The 23,085-nt window shown below is 44.7% G+C and overlaps 1 protein-coding gene across 1 annotated transcript in view; it reads left to right on the top strand.

Annotated features, from left to right (window-relative positions):
• The window catches only part of LOC119464276 (venom metalloproteinase antarease-like TtrivMP_A), a 34,006-nt gene extending 11,259 nt beyond the window's left edge, over positions 1-22,747 (top strand). The window contains exons 6-14 of the mRNA XM_037725182.2: positions 547-668; positions 2,382-2,453; positions 5,376-5,500; positions 7,140-7,189; positions 10,377-10,485; positions 10,554-10,685; positions 16,110-16,260; positions 19,304-19,414; positions 22,614-22,747. Coding sequence (XP_037581110.1) covers positions 547-668; positions 2,382-2,453; positions 5,376-5,500; positions 7,140-7,189; positions 10,377-10,485; positions 10,554-10,685; positions 16,110-16,260; positions 19,304-19,414; positions 22,614-22,646 — 905 coding nt within the window. The 3' untranslated portion in view covers positions 22,647-22,747. The remainder of the gene's footprint in view (positions 1-546; positions 669-2,381; positions 2,454-5,375; positions 5,501-7,139; positions 7,190-10,376; positions 10,486-10,553; positions 10,686-16,109; positions 16,261-19,303; positions 19,415-22,613) is intronic.
• Positions 22,748-23,085: the final 338 nt, after the last annotated feature.

Here is a 23,085-nt window from a genome sequence, read left to right as displayed (position 1 = left end):
TACAAACCAAGACTAAACTGCTCCACGCAGTATGCGAAACAGAATAAAAAAATATGGGTAATGTGGCAATAACATAGTAGCAATAAAGAAACTTACCCGTACAAAAAACACAATAAAGAACAGATCTATGTATACAGTTTATTGCGAGATTAAAACTGGTTAATTAAGTAAGATACAGTACGCAGAAAGAAGGAACACCTATAAATATAGGTGGTTCTTGTAAAATATGGCATTACAATGTGGCTTTGGCAATATCGTGTACGTCTTGTATAGAACCGAGAACGATATTCGCACGACTTGAGCGGACACCATTGAACAATAAGCACATGGTTGCACATGAAGCACATATGTGAAGCATTATTGTGTGAAGCACACAATAAGCACATGAAGTTCGGGCTACAATTCTCGTACCGAAATGACGGCAAACTCATTCAGGTGCATATATATGTGAATCATACATCTTCGACCGCCAAGTAAGTGCATTAGTAACAAGCATATTTGAAAGTGAAATTCACCAATAGTAAGAAATCTGATGGGTGTTTTTAGGTGAAGCCAACAATGCTGATCTGTTTATTGTGGAAATTCACGTGGTGTGTGACCGGGATCATCAAAGTCACTTTGAAACCAACGAGGATTTAATTGGTTACATGGCAGTCACGACCAATGCGGTAATTACGTTTGTTTTCTCACACCTTTAGCTTCGTTGTTCCCGCCTTTCTCACTTGTTTTACCTTTCTCCGGTATTTTGCTGCCTTCCTTCACCGTACTATTTGCATCCCTTCACTTTCAAAATTGCCTAACCCTTAGGTGCAGTTGCTAGCGGACCCGCAAATTGCCTTTTGCGTTGTTTTCCTTCGTATGTTAATTTATACGGTAACTGTCTTGTGCTTGTATTTGATATCTGTTCGCACACCGTAATGAGGCAATACAAAAATAATTATACTTGTTTCTACTGCACTGATATCCTGCTTGAATTTTTACGCCGCACTTCAAGGGCTGAGCTATGAACAAGCTTCATATTGTTAAATTACGTTTGCAAAAAAAAAAAAAAACTTGCTAGAATGACAACCACAAACACAAGAGCAGTTCATATAACAGGAGCTGCAGGGTTTTGCTTGATCAGAATCGATCACAGCGCCGTCGGAGATGAATATGCACCAACGAGACACATTTCTGTGTACCCTAGTGTTTTCTTTTGCGCCTTTTGTTACTCGTGTGTGGAAGTTTGCGTGGCTTTATGTTTTGAGGCTGTCTCTTGTGTTTTCAGTTCCTTTCGGGCTTTAAATTTTTGCTTGCCTGGTGAAGAGAAGTAGACATATCCACTTAAAAGCGTCGGCCGCTCGAATAAAAGGACACTGAAGAGTAACGCTAAATCAGCGTAGCCTGATGAAGTGTTCTTTTAAAAGTATATTTTATTTGGTTGATTTGATGCCTTGATTATAAGAAGAAAAAAAATGAAGGATACAGTTTTACCTTTTGCTTTTCGCACCGAAACCCCTATGCGGTTACTTCAGTGGGACATCACAAATTTAAAACTATTTTTTCCTTTGGGCTAATGGGGCTGAGGCAATGTTGATAAAACTGGCGAAGTTAAGACTTTGTCGCTTTTGGAATTCATTGGTAATATCGGTAATATTCATTGATAATATCGGTCATATTCATTGGTATTCATTGATAGTCCATCATTTCTGATAAAACATTATCTAGGATCAAATACACGCTGTCCAAATCAGGCACGTCAAGGCGAACTGGTGCGAGACATCAAGGTGGCGTCGGCACTCTTCTCTCGTTCTTGCCTTATTTCTCTCTTATGAAGCCTTTTCTCACTATAAAAGGGGCTTTTTTGGAATCGTAGAAGGGTAATTCAATCATATATCTCAAGCCGTGTTGCTATTTGATGTCCTTTCAAAGCCCTAGCTGTCAATAACAAAGTGGCATGTGTTTACAATGTAAGAAGGTACATATTGTTGAAAATTACATTCAAAAAGAGAAGACTATCACGTCAATGTTTTTTATTTGCCTTTCTGAATTGTTGCCAAGCGACTTGGTCAACCATTGCCACCTGTGTAAAAGCTCACTTTCCGAAAAAAAAAAAAGATGACCACTACAACATTTTGTCGAATATACATTTTTCTATTGCGCTCAATGTGACGATCGTTTCGCAGCATCTTCAAACATAGCTTGTCGACACAGAAAGCCATTTCCCGTCCGTCTCAATAATAAAAAAAGAGATGGACCTGAGCAACAAAATTAAAGTTCTAACCTCCAGTATTCATTTGCAAGCTATCATCATTTTGCGAAGGATCATGCGTTCATTTCTAGTCATCTATTTTTTTTTCTTTGGCCAAAATTAAGCCCTATTTATACCATTATCTATACAGGTGAATTTGAGATATATCGATATGGCGGAACCGAAAGTACGCTTCCAGCTCGTCGGACTAACAAGAAGGACTGTAAGTACCATGTAACGCTTCCGGAGAGTTGAAGGGGGAAAAAGGGGAAAGACATAGCTGCAAGCATGATCATTTTGCAGGCAATTACCTAACATGCTATAACTGTTCTCACAAGTACTGGGGCGCACTGTTAAGCTAATTATCTGTCGCGAAGTATACAAGAACACGACAAATAGCGTTGAAAGAAGTCGCAGCATCGCCCGAAAGGCGAAGCATCGATTGTGATAGCAAATTAGTGGACCCCTATGCGAAGTAATGATAGTTTTATCGGCCGTATAAACTTGTAAACATATAAACTTGTAAACATAGGCATACCAACTAAATTAACGAGCATGGTGTCACGCGCGCACAAGAAAACATAAACGCATATCACTCAATGTACGCGGAAACTCGTGGTCAGAACGCTGGAGTGAGTAAGCGCCGCAGCAGCAGCGAGCGAATTGACCTTCGTGCTGCCGCTCGCATCAACGCGAACTAAGCCGCGCAAACACAGCGCAGGGCGGACTCTCTCCCCGCCGAAGATGGCTTTCAAGATACAGCGACCCGGACACACACGCACGGCGTAGAACGCGCCCCCTCCCTCTCTACCCACCCCGGCGGGCCCGCACGGCCACTAGGGCTGCCCAGAGTAAACTCCCCCCCCCTGCCCCCCGCCCTCCCTACTGTCCCTCCGGAGCGTTGCGCGTGACTGGAGGGCGTCCCGTTTCCTTCCCGCCTTCCTCCCTTGCAAGATGGGTGTGCGAGATTGAGCCGCAATCGCCGGCTCACCCTCGCACGCTGTCACTCGCACATACAGCACATGGCGCGCGGCGACGATTTTATCGCCCTTGGACAGTTTAAGGAACCTCACGGCGACGGCGACGGCAGAAATGCGCCTGGAGTGTCCCTATAATTGCTGTCGCAATAAAAGAGAACCAGCACTGATCTACAAGTGAAGTGCTCGTACATTTAGTAGAAAGCACATTTATATCCGCTCGTCAATTCACCATGCACGACGCCCTACAATTAGAAAAATACCTCTAAAATTCAATTAATTTGTTCATTAATGTTACCAAACTATGCTGATGCACCTACTTCTGTACCGCTCGATGTAGATCTCCTTAAACTGGGTGTGAGGCTTTCTTTGACGTATTTTATAAGCGTGCGGTTTAAAATGAAGCGGCGCTGCTCCCCCTGCGTGCTTGCTTCACAGGGCATTTTCCGCGGTCCGATAGCAAGCGCTTGCGTGGCTCAGTGGTAGAGTATCCGGCTCCCACGCAGCGGGCGCGGATTCGACCTCGGGAATCGGGTACCTTTTTCGCGTTTCCGGCGATAGCGGTTACGCGGCGGACACCGCCGGCGGTGGCATCATCGCGACCCGAAATGGCTATTATAATGAGCCCATAACAGCTTACGCTGTAAAATAAATAAATAAATAAATAAATAAATAAATAAATAAATAAATAAATAAAGAGAGTTTGCGCTAAGGTTTGCTCGGTGTGGGGTGTATGTTTCATAACAAAAATACATAAATGTGGCGTGTGCAACAGCCAGATGTTCTGTTGTTTGCATGAAGGTTTTATTTGTGCACCGCGATAATTTTTTCCTGATATATGTCGCAACGGTCCCATTGAAAATTTTGTGATGAGCAAGCGCTTCTGTGTGTCTTCTTTGCCTATTGTTTGCGGAAAAGTTGCGCTGTTTAATTCCACGAAGAAATGGATTAATGCTGCGAAAACTCCAACTAACATTTATCGTAAATCCGACGTTTCGGAGTTCGTCTGATTCCTTCAGGATTGAGAGGGCGAGAGGTTGCGGTGTTTATGTTTATTGCTGGCTCCTAGTGGCTCTGCGCAGATGATGAAAACTTTTTGCTTACTCTTTCCAAAGGGCATTTGATGTTTCCGGTCGTCTCCGGCAACGCCTCTCCTAACGTTATCGGGGTCAGTAGGCTGCAGTACTTAGCCATAGCACTGCGGTCCCTGTCGAGATGGCGATGGTCATTCTTGTGCTGCCGAATTCTTCCATTACGCTTTGCTATGCCACCGTTAGACGTTTCAACGTTGAGCAATACATCTTGTAGAGCTTACAGAGCTAATCTCTATTTTGGGCACCAACATGGTCCATGTACTTTGTTCACAAACAAAAGACGCCGTTAAGTGCTAAAACGACAGCAGAAGACGTCACTGTTGGTTATGTTGTGGGCAATAACTAAAACAGTGCTGAACAGAAGGCTTCTATTGCGCACAGTTGGTTGTAGTTAATACATACATACGTACACAACACATTTTGATTTTTTTTATGGACATGTGGTCTTTTGGACGAGGCAAAAGACATGCAACATTACCGAATGGTCAGTGACGCGGGGTGGTTGTATAGGTCGCTCAAAAACTGTTCTCAAACCTACTACCAAGCTCTGAACAAGGTTGCTGTATGCCTATCGATCCTCCGGTGGCGATAAGCATAAAACGATTATAAACGTCGATGCACTTCTCGCCATCTCACTCCTGAAAAAGGAACCAGCCTGACTCCGAAACATCAACTTCTAATAAATTTTGGTATAGGGTTTCTCGAGTTTTATTGTACGAGTAAAGGTTCATGCAACTCGAGCCACCATGACTCCCGAATAGAAGTTTTCTGGGACGCGGATATTTTACTGTTTTGTAGTAAGCAGCTTATTTCTCACGGTACTTTGTGTATTATTTGAAAAAGGCCAGTGCAAAAAAAAAAAGAAAAAAAGGGAAAGAAAACGTAGCTCCTAAATTAGTAAAAAACGGCTATTTATGCAATTGACTGACATTTAATATTATAAAGATTGTGCAACATTCACCTCGAGTAAGAATGAGTTTGACAGTAGCAGAATGCAGAATAAAACATTCGTGCGAAAGAAATAATATTGCGGACACACTGACTTCCTTATTTACGTTCATCCTTTTGTAACAGGAACCTCCTTTTGCTAAAAACGTTCAAGGTACCATAGAAACGGGTGCCACATTGAACGGTATACTGAAATATCATGAAGATGATAAGATACCAGGGGAACCTGATCTGGTGTTTCTTGTGACCGGGTAAGCAATTGTAGGTGACTATTACCTTTCAGCTATTCCGGTATATCGATGTAAGTCGTCGTATTTAGTATAAAAAATATGCAGAAACTCCATTGGAGTTTTGTAAGTGTTTAAGCATATCCCCAAATTTCAGTTGGCCCACCCACACATTTTAACTTCACCCACCCCAATTTAAGCTAGCCCTCACCCAAATGTTAGGTTGGCCCACCCCAATTTCAAGTTGGCACACCCCCAAATTTCAGGTTTACCCACGCTCAAATTTCAGTGTGTCCGCCCTTAAATTTCAAGTTGGCCCACCCCGAAACTTCAGTTGGCCCACCCCTAATTTTCAAGATGGCCCACCCTCAAATTTAGGTTGGCCCACCCCAACATTTCAAGTGAGCCCACTTCCGAATTTACCTTGGCTCACCCCTACTATAGACTGCCATTTGCATTTTCTAAGCAGCCATATGTATCCCTATCGGAGTGCATAAATCTGATCACAGGGTTTTGTCTCTTATCAATCTTATTTTTTGGTTTCAATTGTTCCTTATCCTTTATAAAGCTAGAAATCACCTAAATTTGCAGTATTTTAATGTATAAATGTCTTCGCAAATTACGCATTTTGGGCAGATACAAGGCATTACACTTTTTTGCTGAGGAACTTGCCAAAGAATGCTTACGCATTAATAAAAAGACCTGAAGAAAGGCTTGATCTTCTTTATTATATTTGAAACATGGCCACTGATAAGGCTGGCTATCTAGAAATCATAGCTGGGAAAAGATTATGAAAATACTTAACACCGTCAGAAGTCTATGACAAACTCGCAAAGCATTGGCATGGCAAGTCCATGGATTACGAATAAAAATAATAAAAAAAATACTGTGAACATAACCATGAACAGGTAGGGAGTATAGAGGAAACAAAGATGCACAGAAACTACTGCTACCGAAAAAATTTGTCAGTCACTGTCTACGGGAATGTCTCGTACTTCCTTTAGAGCTTATCTCTGTTTGGTGGGGCACGATTACGATCCAAGTACTTTCTGCACAGAGAGACGGCGCCCTTCTAAAGTGCTCAGACGACTGTGAAAGTTATCCCATTGCTGGTCATTTGGTGGGCGCTTAATGAGATAGCGCTCAACAGAAGACTTCATTGCACTACGGTTTGGCGTCATTACATACGTATATGTTTATTTGCTTTTCTCATACAAGTTATACATACTTCAGGCTGTCCTAAGCCCACCGTACATGCGTGTTGACTTGTTCACCTGGCGGCCAGCTCGACACCGTTTTCGTAGTCTTATTAGCTTATAAATACGGTAACACCTACACATAAAATAAAACGAACACAAGAATGAATTTTCAAATCTCCATTACGAGTATTATACATTTTTGACACGAATAATAAAAGGTACTCTTGCGTTGCAAATATAATGAATCACTATTAAACAGCAACGAGTACCGTAAGCAATCTCAAAGAGGTGATACACTAAAATCATAAATCTTTATTAATGCGTTAACAACTATTAGAAACTGTCTAACAGTGGTACGCCATTTGAGGAAGATTTTCGACATCACTCCTTTATTATTATGTAACTACTTATGCCATGATACCATCACAGCTTCCTAAATAATTATAATTACAATTTACTTCCAGCCTAGATCTGATAAAGGTGGAAAATGGAAGAGTGGAGAAAGGCATAGCGGGTAAGTGCTGGTGGTGGCAGTCAAAGCAGAGTGTCTCTCTTATACTGGCTCGCAAACTGCCCCACTTAAACGTTTTTTTTTGGGGGGGAAGGAGGGGGGGTGTCATCAGTATTAATAACCATGAATCGTTAAATGGAGTTTTCAGCAGAAATGTGAAAAGAATTATCGACACACCTATGTTCATTGTACACTGTCCTTCTTGGAAGAATAAGGGCACATTTGGCTACTATTTCACGGAATGCCTCCAAACAAGTACTGTCGTCAATCGCTGGCTTGAAATTAAGAAATCGCCTACAAAGGTATCAGTAAAATGTTTCAGTGGATAACCTCGCATGTTGGCGTTACAACAAGGGAGTCCTTGCCAGTTAAGTACCATGAAGGTAGACAACCACGAGTGAGCTCCGGCTAAAAACCAACACACTCAATTTTTTCGAGCATTCCACCAGCGCTGCGGTCTAAAAACACTTAGCTGCGCATAATTCATTAACTTTTTTATCTACAAAGTAAGAACAGGATCTATATACACCATGTATGTTCGTTTAAGGTCATACAGGCTGCTTCTACATGTTACACTGAGTACAAAAACCGAGTGACGCAGAAACACGTCATCTGGCTCTGCGAGCGCTTCCACGTTGAAATCAAGAAGCCCGCGTGGATAGCACGGCAAGAAGATTTGCTCATTAGCAAGCATAAGACAACTAGCGTGTAAGAATGCATTTCACAAGGAGAAATGATAGTAAAGAGTTCAAAGTGCTCTCTAGGGGCAACAATATCCGCCGGTGTCTTACGATAGCCTCATCCTACAAGAGGCTACGGTCCAGTTTATAGCACAACCAGATGCTCTCTTTGCACACTAGAGTGAGATGCAGTCACACAGAAGAGGATTGATTGTCTCCTCTCAGCAATATATATTCGTCCTAAGCAGCGCCCTTGGCTATTACAGTGTGGGATGAATAGCCGTTCGTCAGTATCCGCAATCAACCACAGGCGCTACTGAAGGAAAATACTCGTACACGTGAGCAGTGCGACAAGCTTTAAGAGTATAAGTGTTTATGAAGAGGACCTAGCGTTACAAAGCTAGGGTCACAGCGCGCACAAATTCCAGTGCGGTGGGGCAAGGTTGGACTTAGCGCGTCATTGTCATATGAGCACTATCAAGCTCCTCGTGAAGTGAATGATTACTTGTGCTTTAACGTTGTCGCATGCTTCCTGCAGTCTTCAGAGTTAATTTCCTTTTCTTAATCGCGTCAATCACCTTAGTTTATCTTTTATTATATTTAGCGCCTCACAGTATAGTTAGATCGGCCTGCTATTGGTCTACCCTTTTTGTCATTCCGTCTTTACCTCCGAGTAAAAAATGCCGCAGTTTCACCCGAAAGGTGAACCATCAATTGGGATAGCAAATTAGTAGTGAGCTATACGGAGTAAGGATAGTAGTTTTATCAGTTGTATAAACTTAGACATGCAGCAGCACCAGCAACGCGCAGAACTGTTGTCGACGCCATCACCGTTTTGCCCGCGTTCGCACCGAACGCGCGGGGCGTCGGTGTCTGTTGCCGGTGCCTCTGGGGGCGGCTCGGAGGTTTACGACGAGATCATAACGGGACCCTCATCGAGCTGCGTCGGAAGGTATTACCACCTTGTCGCCTCCCAACGTTTTTACATAAATACACATTAGGGTGCCGTAGCTAAACGTCGCCTCACCTCCCTCTCTCCCGTCCACCACGGCCTCTCGCGCGACGGAAGAAATCGCGTTTCCTCTGTATATATGCTGATTGTAAAGGAGGAAAGATACGCTTAATTCTGCTGCCCTTCAGGGAGCACGGCGCCGAACGCGCGTTTGCTCTCCGCCGTGCGTTCGTTCTCCATGCGTTCGCTCCTCGCACATACAGCATACAGCGCGCGGCGACGATTTCCTCACCGTTGGACGTCATACGGAGCCTCACGGCGACAGTGACGACGACACCAACAGCAGAAATCCGCTTTGAGTGTCCATATAATTGCTATCGCAATAAAAACACTAACACCCTAGAGAGACCCCGCAGCGACCGCAACCTGACCATGGGATTCGGTCTTTCTTTCTCAACTACACGCACGAAATCTTCGAGCATCATTCGAACGCGATGTCTCTTGGTAAAAACGGAGAGTGCCTGAATCGCCGTTGATGTAGCTATTCTACCAGTTCACTAATTAGTCAGCGAGAATGAAGGACTTGTTTTGTCATGTAGCCACCTCGTGGATACCAACGAGTAGTTGAAGCCCGATACTGTATAATGGCATCATTTACAATACACCTTTGAGACCACACTCCTAAAACGTTTCACACAGGAATTACAGAAAGCTTTAAAAAGTTTGAGCTTTTTCATACAGGACCTGCTTTACACCCCTTTGGCAAATGAAAGCGGAAGATAGAGCTTAGCAAGAAAACACACATTAATAATCAATAACTACGTGAGTATATGCAAATCCAAGATTCTAAATCAGGAATCGCCGCTATCTTATCTTTATACAAAATTGACAGTCAGTAAAGTATCCTTACGTCATCTTAATGCGAAATCATTTCGAGTTCTTTAAATATTGCTAAAGTACATGATACGTGATGTCATACATTGTCGTGTGTCCTACACAACTTTAGTTTACTCCACCTTAATGCCTCTTATGCAAATTTGTACCAACCTTAATTCACCTTAATCCCTCTTGCTCTAATTTATACCAACCTTAATCCACTTTTAGTCCACCTTAATTCACCTTGCTCTAATTTGTACCAATCTTAATTCATCTTAATCCACCTCTTAATCCCCTTAATCCACCTGTCTATAATTTTTACCAACCTTAATCCACTATAATCCACCTTAATCCACTTTCATTCACTTTCATTAACCTTATTTCACCTTAATACCCACTTTACTCCACCTTAAATCACCTTATTCTCGCTTGTTCTAACTTTAATCACTTTACATGACTTTAATCTACCTTAATTCTCTTTATTTCACATGAGATACCCATAATTACTACCATTTAACGTTCTTACACCATTTAATATCTTATGTATTACTACTGACGTCATACAAGACGCTGATGACGTCACATGGATTTTTGATACCACTTGATGCGGACAACGCCGGACTTTCTGCCTCGTGAGGCATACTATAATGCTTTCGCATAATAATTTTTTTTCTACTTTCAGGGCGCGCATACATTGGTGCGGTATGCAGCAAGCACGGCGTCGGCGTCGGTGAAGACAAAGCTACCGCTTACAGTGGAGTCAATACCATGGCACACGAGCTAGGCCATTTGTAAGTGCATTTTGTGCGCCATTAGCACAAACATTGTTTACAAATTGACACGTGGTTCTATGGCGCAGAATGGGATCGGATCACGACACTAGCGCGAGGTGTCCGTGGAGCGAGGGTTATCTCATGAGTTATGTGGACGGAGGATTGAAGAAATACCGACTTTCTCCATGCACTGAAGACAGCATCCGACAAGTCTACGGGTGAGCCGCAGCGCTTCAGCCATCTTCAACTATAGGCCTGGGTTTTTTCTGGGCCTTACCTTTATCATAGCTCGGCGGGATAAACGAGCCCTGAATCATACTCACTCCCCAATATTTTTCGCAGGCTCTGTATGCACTCACGCTCATGTGCACTCACACGCGTTGGTACTCGCTCAAGTTCCTACTCATGCTCATTCATGTTCACCAACACTCACTGGCGTTTATAGTCACTTCCATTCCCACTTACTGGCAATCACTTCACTCACGCCCTCGCGTCCAATCCCTCTCACCGGCATTCACTCACACACATACCGTTAAAGAACCCCAGGTGGTCGAAATTCAGCCGGAGCCCTCCACTACGGCGTGCCTCATAATGAGAACTGGTTTTGGCACGTAAAACTCCCGAAAGAAGACGAACACATACCTCCACTCGCAGTCGCCAACATGTCACCAAAGTTTATAGCCACTTCCACTCAAAATCACCGTCAGTGAGATTCGTCAGCACTCACTTCCACTCAAATTATTCGGCACTCACTCGGGTTTATACTCAGGTCAACTCACGCCTGTGAAAGGACTAAAGAGCAAGTAGGCGTCATTGCATTCGCGAGTGAGTACGCCAACCTATTCCTGTACTTGCGCTTGATTTGACGACACTTGATTACATACAATCGCATTCGATCGTAATCAGGCTCAAACCGCCGCAGTAGCTTAGTTGTTATGGCGTTGCGCCACTGAGCTCGATGTCGTGGATCTGATCGCGGCAGCGGCACTTCGATGTCGGCGAAATCACAAAAAGGCTCGCGTGCTTAGAATTAGGCGCACTCTAAATTGGCCTAAGGAGTCAGTCTTATTCCGGAGTTCGCCTACTTAATTTGTGCCTCACAATCAAATAGTGGTTCTGACACTGGAATTTCAAACGTTATATTGAATCGGGCTTAGAAGCTCGCATTATGAATAACGCGGGATTCGGTTATCTGTTGCAGAAACTGTTCACTTTTATTCGGCGTTTACCAGTGCGGAAAGTACTTTAAACAAGGTCTCAAAACTTAGTTTGACCTGCGCTGACAAATACCCCCGTGAATGTAAATATGGTTGCAGATGAGTGTTAAATGCGAAGCAGTTCATGGCAAGGGTTTGTTACTTTGACAGTATCTATCTATCTATCTATCTATCTATCTATCTATCTATCTATCTATCTATCTATCTATCTATCTATCTATCTATCTATCTATCTATCTATCTATCTATCTATCTATCTATCTATCTATCTATCTATCTATCTATCTATCTATCTATCTATCTATCTATCTATCTATCTATCTATCTATCTATCTATCTATCTATCTATCTATCTATCTATCTATCTATCTATCTATCTATCTATCTATCTATCTATCTATCTATCTATCTATCTATCTATCTATCTATCTATCTATCTATCTAGCCGCCTACATCTTTGTTTGTGCTCTCATGGTCACTTCGTTAACTTGGTAGATACCAAAATTGGCATAGTATGACAGGAGTGTATGACGAACATAAGTGATAGGTCATGACATAAATGTCATGACCTTGGTCATTTATGCCATGAGACGCATGTCATGTATGTGATGACAACGACCCAGCGAAAATGATTAACACTCGGGAACCACAGAAATGGGTTCTGACGTGGGTGCTAAGTGAAGGAAGCACTAAAGGATGATGGTAGAAGTCATAGTCAATGACTGAGCAAAAATGACATTGACTCAGCCAAAAAAATTAACACTCAGAAACCACTGAAATGAGTTCGGACGTGGGTACTAAGTGAAGGAAACACTAACGGATGGTGGTAGAAGTCATAGTCATGAGCATGACTCAGCAAAAATGTCAATGACTCAGCGAAAAAAGATTAACACTCAAAAGCCACAGAAATGGGTTCTGACGTGGGTACTTTTTAGACTCGGGTAGCGTTAGGCCGGTGATCCTTCAGCCAAAGGAATGAGTACGGGCGGGAGTAAGAGCGAGAGAAAAAAAAATGCCACAGTTTCGCCTTAAGGGCGAAGCAATGAATGCGATAGCAACACAGCAATGTCATACGAAGCAAGGTGAGCGGCTTTCGTAGCAATATGAATTGTAGTAAACATGAGCTGATTAAGTAAGCAGGTGTGCTACGGCGTAAGTAGACCGACATGAAGAGAGACTCGATGACCACGAGAAGGCGCGTGTGAAACGGTGGTGTTGATGAGAAGCGCTTCCCGTGGGCAGCGCGTGCGAAGGGACACACCTGTAGCGCTGCACTGCCAACCCGGGCAGCATTGCATGTGTAGCGTGCGTTAGAAAATGTGGCCCGACTATTACTAACTGATTGAACAAGCGTGGTGTGAGCGCGCACAAACAAACATGAATAGATCACACTGAATGACTGCAGACAACGACTGTCAAAACGCTGGCAGCAAGCGCATACGCCGCAGCAGGCGGCGAAGGTGCGGTCTAGCGCTTCAACGGAAACTGAGCGGCGAATGCACGGCGCATAAAGGTCAGAGCCGTGTGGAGATAAGCGACGGTGCGAGCGAGCGACGAGCGCGGTTGTTGGCAGAGTAGAAGTGCGCCCCCCCCCCCCCCCCCCCGCTTCCTCCGGCGCTGGCTTCCTGCTTCCTTGCGTGCGCGTGGGAGATTGAGTGCGTTCGCTCTCCGTGATAGCGCGCGTCCCCGCACGCTTACGCTCGGGCATACGGCGCGCGGTGAAGATTTTATCTATAGGGAACCTCACGGCGACGGCGACGACGACGGCGACGACGACTGCGACGGCGACGGCAACGGCGACGGCAGAAATCCGGTTGAAGTGTCCATATAATTGCTATCGCAATAAAAAAAATTACTCCATCTTCAGCTAAAGGGAACCATGTGTGGATGCGAAGCAGCCGGGAGATGGTTTCACGGCAGCGGCTCGAGCGCTAATCGCGGCGTTGCACAGGAGAGAGAATGAGGCTCGCGCGCTCCGTCATTTTCATACCGCGGAACTACGGTGGCGCCCCCAGCGGAGTATGCAGCTGTCGCACCACCTGTCGTGCGCGCAGCTCCGGATTCCTAGAGGAGAGAAAGGGGGTGGGGAGCGACCTATAGCTACTTATATTTTATTTGTAGTGAAGACGAGGACGAAGAAATGCTCTTGTGCCTGTCGCAGTGAGCGCGATCAGCGTTCCTGGACTACCGGTGCGACCTCGATTGTGTGAGACGTTAGCGTCTTGTAATAAACCGTCATATTACATTTGCTGGAGGTGCTGCAATCCCAGACCTCACTCTGAAACTTTGCAGCCAAACGTTGCCAACTACTTCAGCCGCTACCATGCTCGAGACTACCGACACTCAGCCTGGCGTATCCGCCGCTCCCATCATTTGCGGCGCCGTCCAGCGGTAACGGGACCCTCCTGTTTTTAGCGGTACAAGTGAGACTGAGGTGGAAGATTGGCTCTCTACCTATGAGCAGGTCAGTGATCAGAAGTGAGATGACCCGACGAAGTTACGTACCCTCACCTTCTATCTTGCTGACGTTGCGAACCTCTGGTTCCACAACCATGAGCGCGAACTGCAAACCTGGCCCGCTTTCAAGGCAGCATTCGCGGAAGTCATTTCGTCACACCCTCTTCTCGAACACTTCGTCACCAAGCCGCTCACTTTGCTGTATGCGACAAGGTTCTTTACCGCAGAAATTATTTGCCAGGTGGTCGCAAATGGCTGCTTGTGATACCACGACACATGCGTACTGACATATGCACTTATTTTCATGCCTTTTTTTCCTCATAATGGTCCCGCCGGCGCTCTGAAAACGTATACTCGGCTCAGGCAGTGTTCCTACTGATATGGCATGTATCACTTCGTGCGCCAGTACGTACGCGCTTGCACGGCGTGCCAACGGCGTAAAATTCAACAGCGCCCTCCTGGCGAGTTACAGCCACTGCCCTGTCCGACCCGGCCTTTGATCGCGTCGGCATAGAACTATACGCACCACTTCCCTGCAGCTCCTCGGGTAACCGATGGATAATTGTAGGTGTTCACCACTTGACGCGCTACGCCGAGACTGCCGCACTCCCGGCGGCCTCTGCGCACGGAGTTGCATTTTTCACCTTGCGAAATTTCGTTCTTCGACATGTATCACCACGCGAACTACTCATCGATCAGGGGCGTGTGTTCCTGTTCGACAGTAATACAAGCCTTTCTCGCTGCAAGCAGCATCGTTCACCGCAAGTCTGCCGCCTATCACCCGCAAACGAACGGCTTGACCGACAGGTTCAACCGCACACTACCGTAACTGGGACAACCAGTTACGGTAGTCACGAGTGGGTCAACCGTAACTGGGGCACTATTTTGCCGTTCGTAACGTATGCCTATAATACGGCCACACAAGCTACCATTGGCTTTTCGCCATTCTTTCTGCAATACGGCTGAGAACCCTCGCGTACAATGGACACACTGTTCCCATACTGACCCTACGCTTCTGAATGTACGCCCGTGTCTGAAGCCACCAAATACTCACACGACTGTAGGCAGCTCGTTCGTTCCGTTACGACCACCGCTCAAGGCCGCCAAAAGCTGCGGCATGACATTGGCGTGCCTACACCACGTTTTCCGACTGGTTCCATTGTTTCGTAACCTGTGATGCCATGATACCACCTTAGACATCGCGGGCGTGACACGGTTCATGCCAGCGACTAAGGCCATATTATGACCCCCTGATCCTACCTACGCCGTAAGTCGCCAGGATGGCTCATCTTCTCTCCCGGGGCCCATTGTAATGAAGAAGAGGACGAAGAAACGCTCTTGCGTCTGTCACTAGCTGTGCGCGCGATCAGCGTTCGTGGACTACCGGTGTGACCTCGATTGTGTGAGAACGTTAGTGTCTTGTAATAAATCGTCATATTACACATTTAAAGATTCTCTAATCACATATTTTATGAGTCAACGAACCGTATATGAGCAATGTTATATAAAGCCGCTGGTTAATGTTCATGCCAGTAAAAGAGCACTATGCAATCAATGAATCTGAAGAGCAGGCTGTTTAATGTTGAGTATCAAGATTTGCAATGCGAATTTTGTTTGGTAACGAAGGAGACATCCAATCATGGCAGAAATAAATTCAGGCAGTTGCTCTTGATAACAAACAGAGCCGCATATGATACCGACGGAGAAGAGCACCATCAAGCCCCTCCATTGCGGCTACTTTTCCTGCCCCTAAGTAATGTCCATATACGCGTCTGGAAGACTGAGGCTCACAAAATGCTATTAGAACTTCCACTGCGGTTCGCGTTCGCCTGTAATTATGATGGAACAGCTGATGAACTCATCAGCTGCTCCATAACTGAGGCTGTTGAAGCGCGCGAATCATCATACCAAGAAATTTTCTATAAGTACTACAATATAATTTATGCATTTCGCTTCTGTTCCACGCAGGAGGCTAACGAAAGCGTGCAAAAGCTTGCTCACGAACACGAACTTAATGAAAAAACACAAGGAATATCCGGGACAGACAGTGCGTGAGAAGTACTATTGCAGGAAGGTGGTTGGTGACAAAGGCAAGGGACTGAAGGTCTTCCCCATGAAGGTGAGCTAAAACCATGATATTGTTAAGCGTGATTACGTGCTCGTTTGCATTGTTCGTGACAACGAATTAAACTGGCATTCTGCTAAGTTTGACAGTACTATGTTGATAATGTGGCAATGTTTCACAATTACTCAGAGTCTCGTGGACTCCAGAGGGTGTGTTCACTACTGGATCAATGAGTAAACGTTGATTAGTGATTAACACATTTGTCAGTGAATAAACGTAACTTCTTGTTTAAGAAGTATTGCGTTACCGTGTATTTCTGAGTTGGATGTACAACACTTAATAACAGCGCAGTCTCGGAAAAACGAAGTGACTATTATAATGTATGATTGTGAAAAATCGTGCAATTCGTGTTTCTTCGAATATCTATAAAATTACTCGAACGATAACACCCACAGGTAGTGCAAGTATATACCGCGTCTAGTATTGCGGGTTTGTGGGAGAAAAAGCAACGCTTTATAGCTAGCTTTGTAGTCCATAGGTGAGACGACGATCATCAGAACCAGCGCCCCAATGACTTTCACCAATTACAACATCCGGAGTGTGAAACCTGTGGCCTATGCGGATATTAAACTGATGCATGATAGAAGCACATGGGTTCCACGCATTTCACTGAGCAAAGGAAGTAGTACAGATGAAACGTAGCAGATTGCAGTCTAGAGCATCGTCCCGCGGCGCCCAGCACTGAGGGTTAGATGATCGTTACCGTTACGGCCGGAAGTGGAAACGGCAAGCACCGCCGCTGTAATGGTGTTGCCATTCAAGACAGGGTTCGTGGTCACCGAAGGTAATTACGGCTTTCTTTCCTCCTCCAGATAGATCTCTGGCGGTGATACGGGCCATCACATTTTTTTTATTCAAGTACTTTAAAGGCTCATTGCATAGGGGTGTTACAATAAATGAATAATAGTGACAGTAGACGCATTCAAACAGGTAATGCGTGTTAAAATAAAAAACAACACAAGGAAAGACAAGCCATAAACGCAGTTAAAACGACACATCCTAAACCTTGAAGGCAGCTATAGCCATTAAAAGGGGTGTTACACAATATCAAGTTTACTTAGAGTAGTTCAAAAGAAAAATGCTTGTTAAAATAGGTATACATAACAGCAGATACAGCATGTAACAAAAAATAATAATAATAACAAATAACCAGTATAAAATGATCACCTACAACAAAGCCAATTGCACAAGGGACATCAAAGTATGTCGATGAAAAAAATTTCAATAATGTGACACGAAAAAAAGAGCACTAGTCCACAATGACGTCTTGAGTGATTGAGCAAGAAAATCATATGTGTTTACTTTAAAATAGTGTTTTAGTTTTGCTAGGAAATTATCATGACTTAAAGCGGATAAGATTTCATTTAATAACTTATTACAGTGATATATTGCGAGAAAGAGAGGCGAATGGCTCAAGAAGTTAGTGCGCGCCAGAACGGGCTGCACTTTAAACGGATGACCAAGGCGCGGGAAGATACGATGGGCGGGCCTGATGTGGCATGCGCTGAAAGACGACTTGCAGTGATAAAGCCTGTGAAAATGGGAAAGAAGTGCTATGTGTCTACGACTTTCTAGAGAGGGAAGATTTAGAGAATTTGTAATGTTGGTGATGCTGGACGTTCGTGAGTAATTTTTCGTAATGAAACGGGCTGCTTTTTTCTGCACTGACTCGAGCTTGTTTATGACGTATGACCGATGCGGGTTCCAAATAAAAGACGCGTACTCCATTTCTGAACGAACCAGTGTCATATAGCCTAATAAATTAGTGGACTGATTTGCCGAGTTTAGGTTCCGCCTGATGTAGCCAAGGGTTTCGCACGCGCTGCTAGTAATCGCATCGGTGTATTGATTCTATGAAACGTTTGAAGATAAATGAATTCCTAAGCATTTTACTGTGTGAGCATGTGCAATGGCAATGCCGTTCATCGAGTAATGGGTAAGCTGCGGGTTAGAAGCTCTGGTGAAAGCTGTAGTATTAGTGTTTGAAACATTTATTTCCATTTGCCACTGTCGACACCAGTCCATAATTTTCTCGAGGCCAGATTGCAAAGTGTCAGCGTCGGAACGGCTAATTATTCGTCTCTAAATAGCGCAATCATCTGCAAATAGTCCAACTGTGGATCTAATGTTACGGCTGATATCGTTGACGTATAGAAGGAATAAAATAGGTCCCAATACAGAGCCCTGCGGCACCGCTGCTTTAACTAGGGATCGCGGAGAAGAAAATTCATTAGCAGTTACAAATTTGTACCGGTTAGTTAAAAAGTTGCTAATCCATTTAGTAGTCCTACTATTTAGATTAAAATAGCGAACTTTCATTATTAAACGGTTATGAGCTACCTTGTCGAACACCTTCGCAAAATCAATGAACATGGCGTCTATTTGTGATGAGTCATTAATAGCGTGATATAGGTCGGAGACTAGCTCGAATAACTACGTCTAGCATGAATGACCCGGCTGGAACCCATGTTGGTTAATGAAAAGAAGATTGTGCTCTGTTAGGTATGTCATAATTGCTGATTAAATAATGTGTTCTAGTAGTTTACATGCAATGCTGGTCAGTGAAATAGGTCTGTAGTTAGAAACAGACGATGCGTCACCGGACTGGAAGGTTGGAATTACTTGAGCTATTTTTCATCCGTCAGGAACACACCCTAAATCAATACATTGTTTAAAAAGACAGGCGAAAATGCGAGATATCACTGGTTTAGTTATTTTTAGCAGTTTTGGACAGATTCTGTCTGGACCGGGAGCCGAGCTGTTAGAAAGACGATCAATAGCAGCTTCTATGCCCTTCTGAATCATTACGATATAATTCATGATGGTGATAACGGAACCCAAGTCAATATTGGCGGGAACAGGATGTTCACTTGTAAGAACGGAACAAAAGAAGGAATTTAATGCAGTAGCGAATTCAGTAGCGAAAACGAATTCATGTGTTTAAACGGGCCCCTATTGGAAGAGCCAACGAAACACTGTTACACCATATTGCCCATCCAGCAGACCCTATTTACCTATTCTATGCTTTTAATTACAGCCTACGGACCAAGCCAAGAAGTGCAAAATGCAATGCTGCTATTGGAAAGGAAATATGAGAACTTGCTGGGGTGCAGCTATACTAGAAGGCATGGAATGCACTAAGGGAAAGGTGCGTATACTTTTAAAGCATGTTTCTAGTACATGAAACTGAATGTTGCTGTAACTAGCACCAGTCAGAATCTTGCACACCTAGATGACCTCGTTCACATGCCTGTCGTGGTTGCTTAGCGGCTATGGGGTTGGGCTGCTAAGCACGAAGTCGCGAGATCAAATCCCGGCCACGGCGGCCGCATTTCGATGGGGACGAAATGCGAAAACGCCCGTGTACTTAGATTTAGGTGCACGTTAAAGAACTCCAGGTGGTCCAAATTATTCCGGACTCCCACACCATGTTGTGCCTCATAATCAGATCATAATCGTAAAACCCCATTAATCTCTATCTGTCTATGACCTCGTTCACTCTACTGCCACGAGGGCCGTAATTTCCTTCACCTCCACTCAACTAAAACTCCGAGATTTGAGATTTCCATAATGAGACAACAAGTCACTTAGATCACTGCGACTGACCAAAGGGGAATTATTCAGCAACAGTGAGAAAAAAGGCGCAATTTCGGCCGAAATGGAAAACATCGATTGCAATAGCAAATTGTTAGACAGTTGTACAAAATAAGGATAATAGTATTATGGGCCGTATAAACTTGCAAACATTAGCTTACTAACTGAATTACCAAGCATGGTGTCAGCGCGCACAGGCAAACATGAACACAGCACACTCGATGACAGCGGACACTCGCTGTCGAAACGCTGGCGTGAGGAAGCGTGGCTGCAGCAGTGAGCGAAGTGACCTTCGTGCTGTCTATCGCTTCAACGCAAACTGAGCGGCAAGAATGCAGCACGCACAAAGATATGAGCCGTCAAAGCGCCTAGACTCTGCCTTCAACGCAGATCGCTTTCAAGACATGGCACGCGCGGCCGCGGAATAGGCCGTTGCTGCAGCAGTACAGCGCCCCCCGGAACCTAGCGCGCGATGGAAGACGGCGCGCTTGCTTGCCGCTTCCTCGCGCGCGCCAGATTGAGCCGTGATCGTCGGTTCCCCTCGCACGCTTTCACTCGCACATACTGCATACGTTTCGTGGTAACGGCGTTATGGCACGTACACACTAGCGGCAAAACACGCGCGGCGCGCCGCCGGCGGCAAGACGCGTGCTGCAATAGCAGACGCGAAGCAGGTTTTTCTTACCGCGGGAGGTATCGCTCTTGGACCGATTTTTTGCGGTCTGCCGCGTGCCGCGGATGAAGGAGACCAATGAGAGCGGCCCGCTTCCGTGATGTGCGCGCGGTAAACTGGTGTCATGCGAACCCGCCCGACCGCTCGTTTCGTACTCGCGTCTGGTGTAAGCCGAAAACTCGTTTCGCACTATAGTCTGTACGTGTCTGGTCCCGGACGGAGCTGATGAATAGTTCGAGAAGGGGAGAGGAGTCTATGCTGTCACGTGAGTGCCGCAGCGGCGCGCCGCCGGTTGGTGTGGCCGCTCTGCCGCAGCTGCGTTTTGCCGCCGGCGGCGCACCGCGCGCGCTTTGCGCTAGTGTGTACGTGTCATTATCGCCATTGGAGTTTAACGGAACATCACGGCGACGACAACGCTGACACTGACACCTATGGCAAAATGCACTGGAGTGTCCATATATTTACTATCGCCAGAAAAGTAGCCTGGCGACGTCACCAATTTACCAGAGAGCTCACGGTAGTATTGTGACAGTTCTCATGTTGCGCTAAATGACAGAAAGCTGGGCGAATTGGCACTGAATAATGGCTTTAATAATCGGGCGTAAAAAGACGCTCGCAAGATCAATGAGAAGGGCATACCAGTGGCGCACCGACGGGGGGGAGTTCGGGTGTTGTAACCCCCCCTGCGGCCGAGTTAATCCCCCCCCCCCCCCACCCCACGCGACCAGCCCCACCAGTCCAACGTGCACCTTCAGTGCTTTGCTCACATTGTCATTACAATTCAAGAGGTGGGTTGAGGTCGAATTTTTCTGATTGACTTGTATTTATTCATTCACTCTTAAATTACTTTGAGTAAAACGCTGAAGAAATACACATCGGCATACCCCTTGGTGTCATTATACTATTATAGTTATTAGACATTTTATTTGCTGTTGGATTCCTCTGGCTAAAGCAAGGAAATTGCATATTATGCAAAGTGCCCCCCCCCCCCCCCCCCTTTGGCAGAGAGGCAGAGATCCTGGGTGCGCTACTGGTCCGTACCAAACCACCGACTAAAGGGTTTGAGAATGCCGTAGTGATTCAGTTTTATGTAGACAGGCCATTGCCTCAATCATGTCTTGAATGAGCACAAACCGTCGTTCACTGGCGAACTTCCGTCTGACTTTGCCTTACAATGTCGTGAGCTCAACTTCGTCTGTACTGAGTTTCTTTCCAGACACTAGTAGAAATGCGTGTGTTTTATGAGAGACATGAGATATCAATAACAGCGACCGTATGCGCTTGTACCAGCAATTAATTTCGGATAATTTCCATGAAGAACTGCCATGCTTGAACCGCAATGTTCGAGAATAAATATGTATGTCTACGATTGAAGGATTCACTCTGCCTTCTTATTCCATGCGCCGATATTTTTTATGTTTTCTTCATATTTAACGATAGTGCAATATTTGGGCTATTAGCTCTCGTATGATCCTTTAATGCCTCTCTTGTGCTCAGGCTTCTTTGTGACTGCTTAAATAATGAGCTACATCTGTCGCCTGCCAAAACAACAGGGCCAGTGGCACGAGTGCTTTCAATCTACACTCTCTCGATATTTTGTGGCATCATTCTGAAAACTACAGATCACGGACAGCGATTATCGGCTTCGGACTGAGGTGTTCGAAAAAAAAATTCTAAGCATTAGCACAGAGCACAGTCAGCACACCCATTGTGAATTTCACGCCAATGAGCCCTGCTGAAATCCTCATATATGTGAAAAAATTCGCTACTTCAAATGACTCCGATAGATTTCTTTTCCAAAATGATTCTGAAAAAAGTTTGACTCCAAGAAATAAAGAGCGCAACGAAGAGTATTGTCCAGCTATATAAACGGAATCATTTCAGTTGCATAAATAAGCTTTGCTGCTGGCACGATTGAATACTCGCGAAGGATGGCGTTTCAGCGCCTATTTTCAGTGCAAGGTAGCGTAAATGCATGGGAATTCGTAATGTCTGGAAAGTGTGCCCATGAGAAAGTGAATAAGTGACGTCATTGAAGCACCGCCTCAAGCCACTAAAGTTTCACGTTCTTCTTTTTCAGACGTGCAGGAGAGGAGAATGCGGAAAGCCATGAATGGTGATTGTTGGGACAAAGTTGCCACTTCAATTCCTGGTATATCTTGAATTTAGCTACCTAAACCTTGGGTATATAAACAATAAAGTACAAGGACTGCACTGGTATTAATTTATTTGATTAGGGTTATTTTTCAAATACTTATAATGATTTCTTACAGGTATCGCTTTAATGCATGCATGTCAATACATACAGATTAGCTGTTAGTCTGAAACAAGGATTAGCAACTTGAACTTATTGGATATTATCTAATGAGCATGGGATCACAGCTTATATACGAATCAATCGGAATTATCAGGAAATTGTTATGCTTACTAAATGGGCGCAGTTTCAGATGGCGCCTCAGGGTGATGCTATGCGCACTTTAGTCTAAAAGTATTGCTAGATGACTGGAATGATTTTTATCAAAGGAAATAAATTAAAAAAGGCAAATTAAAAA

Source organism: Dermacentor silvarum, chromosome 9 (assembly GCF_013339745.2).
Source record: "Dermacentor silvarum isolate Dsil-2018 chromosome 9, BIME_Dsil_1.4, whole genome shotgun sequence".
Taxonomy (NCBI): Eukaryota; Metazoa; Arthropoda; class Arachnida; order Ixodida; family Ixodidae; genus Dermacentor; species Dermacentor silvarum.
Note: the sequence above shows the minus strand (reverse complement) of the source record. Positions and strands in the feature narration are given on the sequence as shown.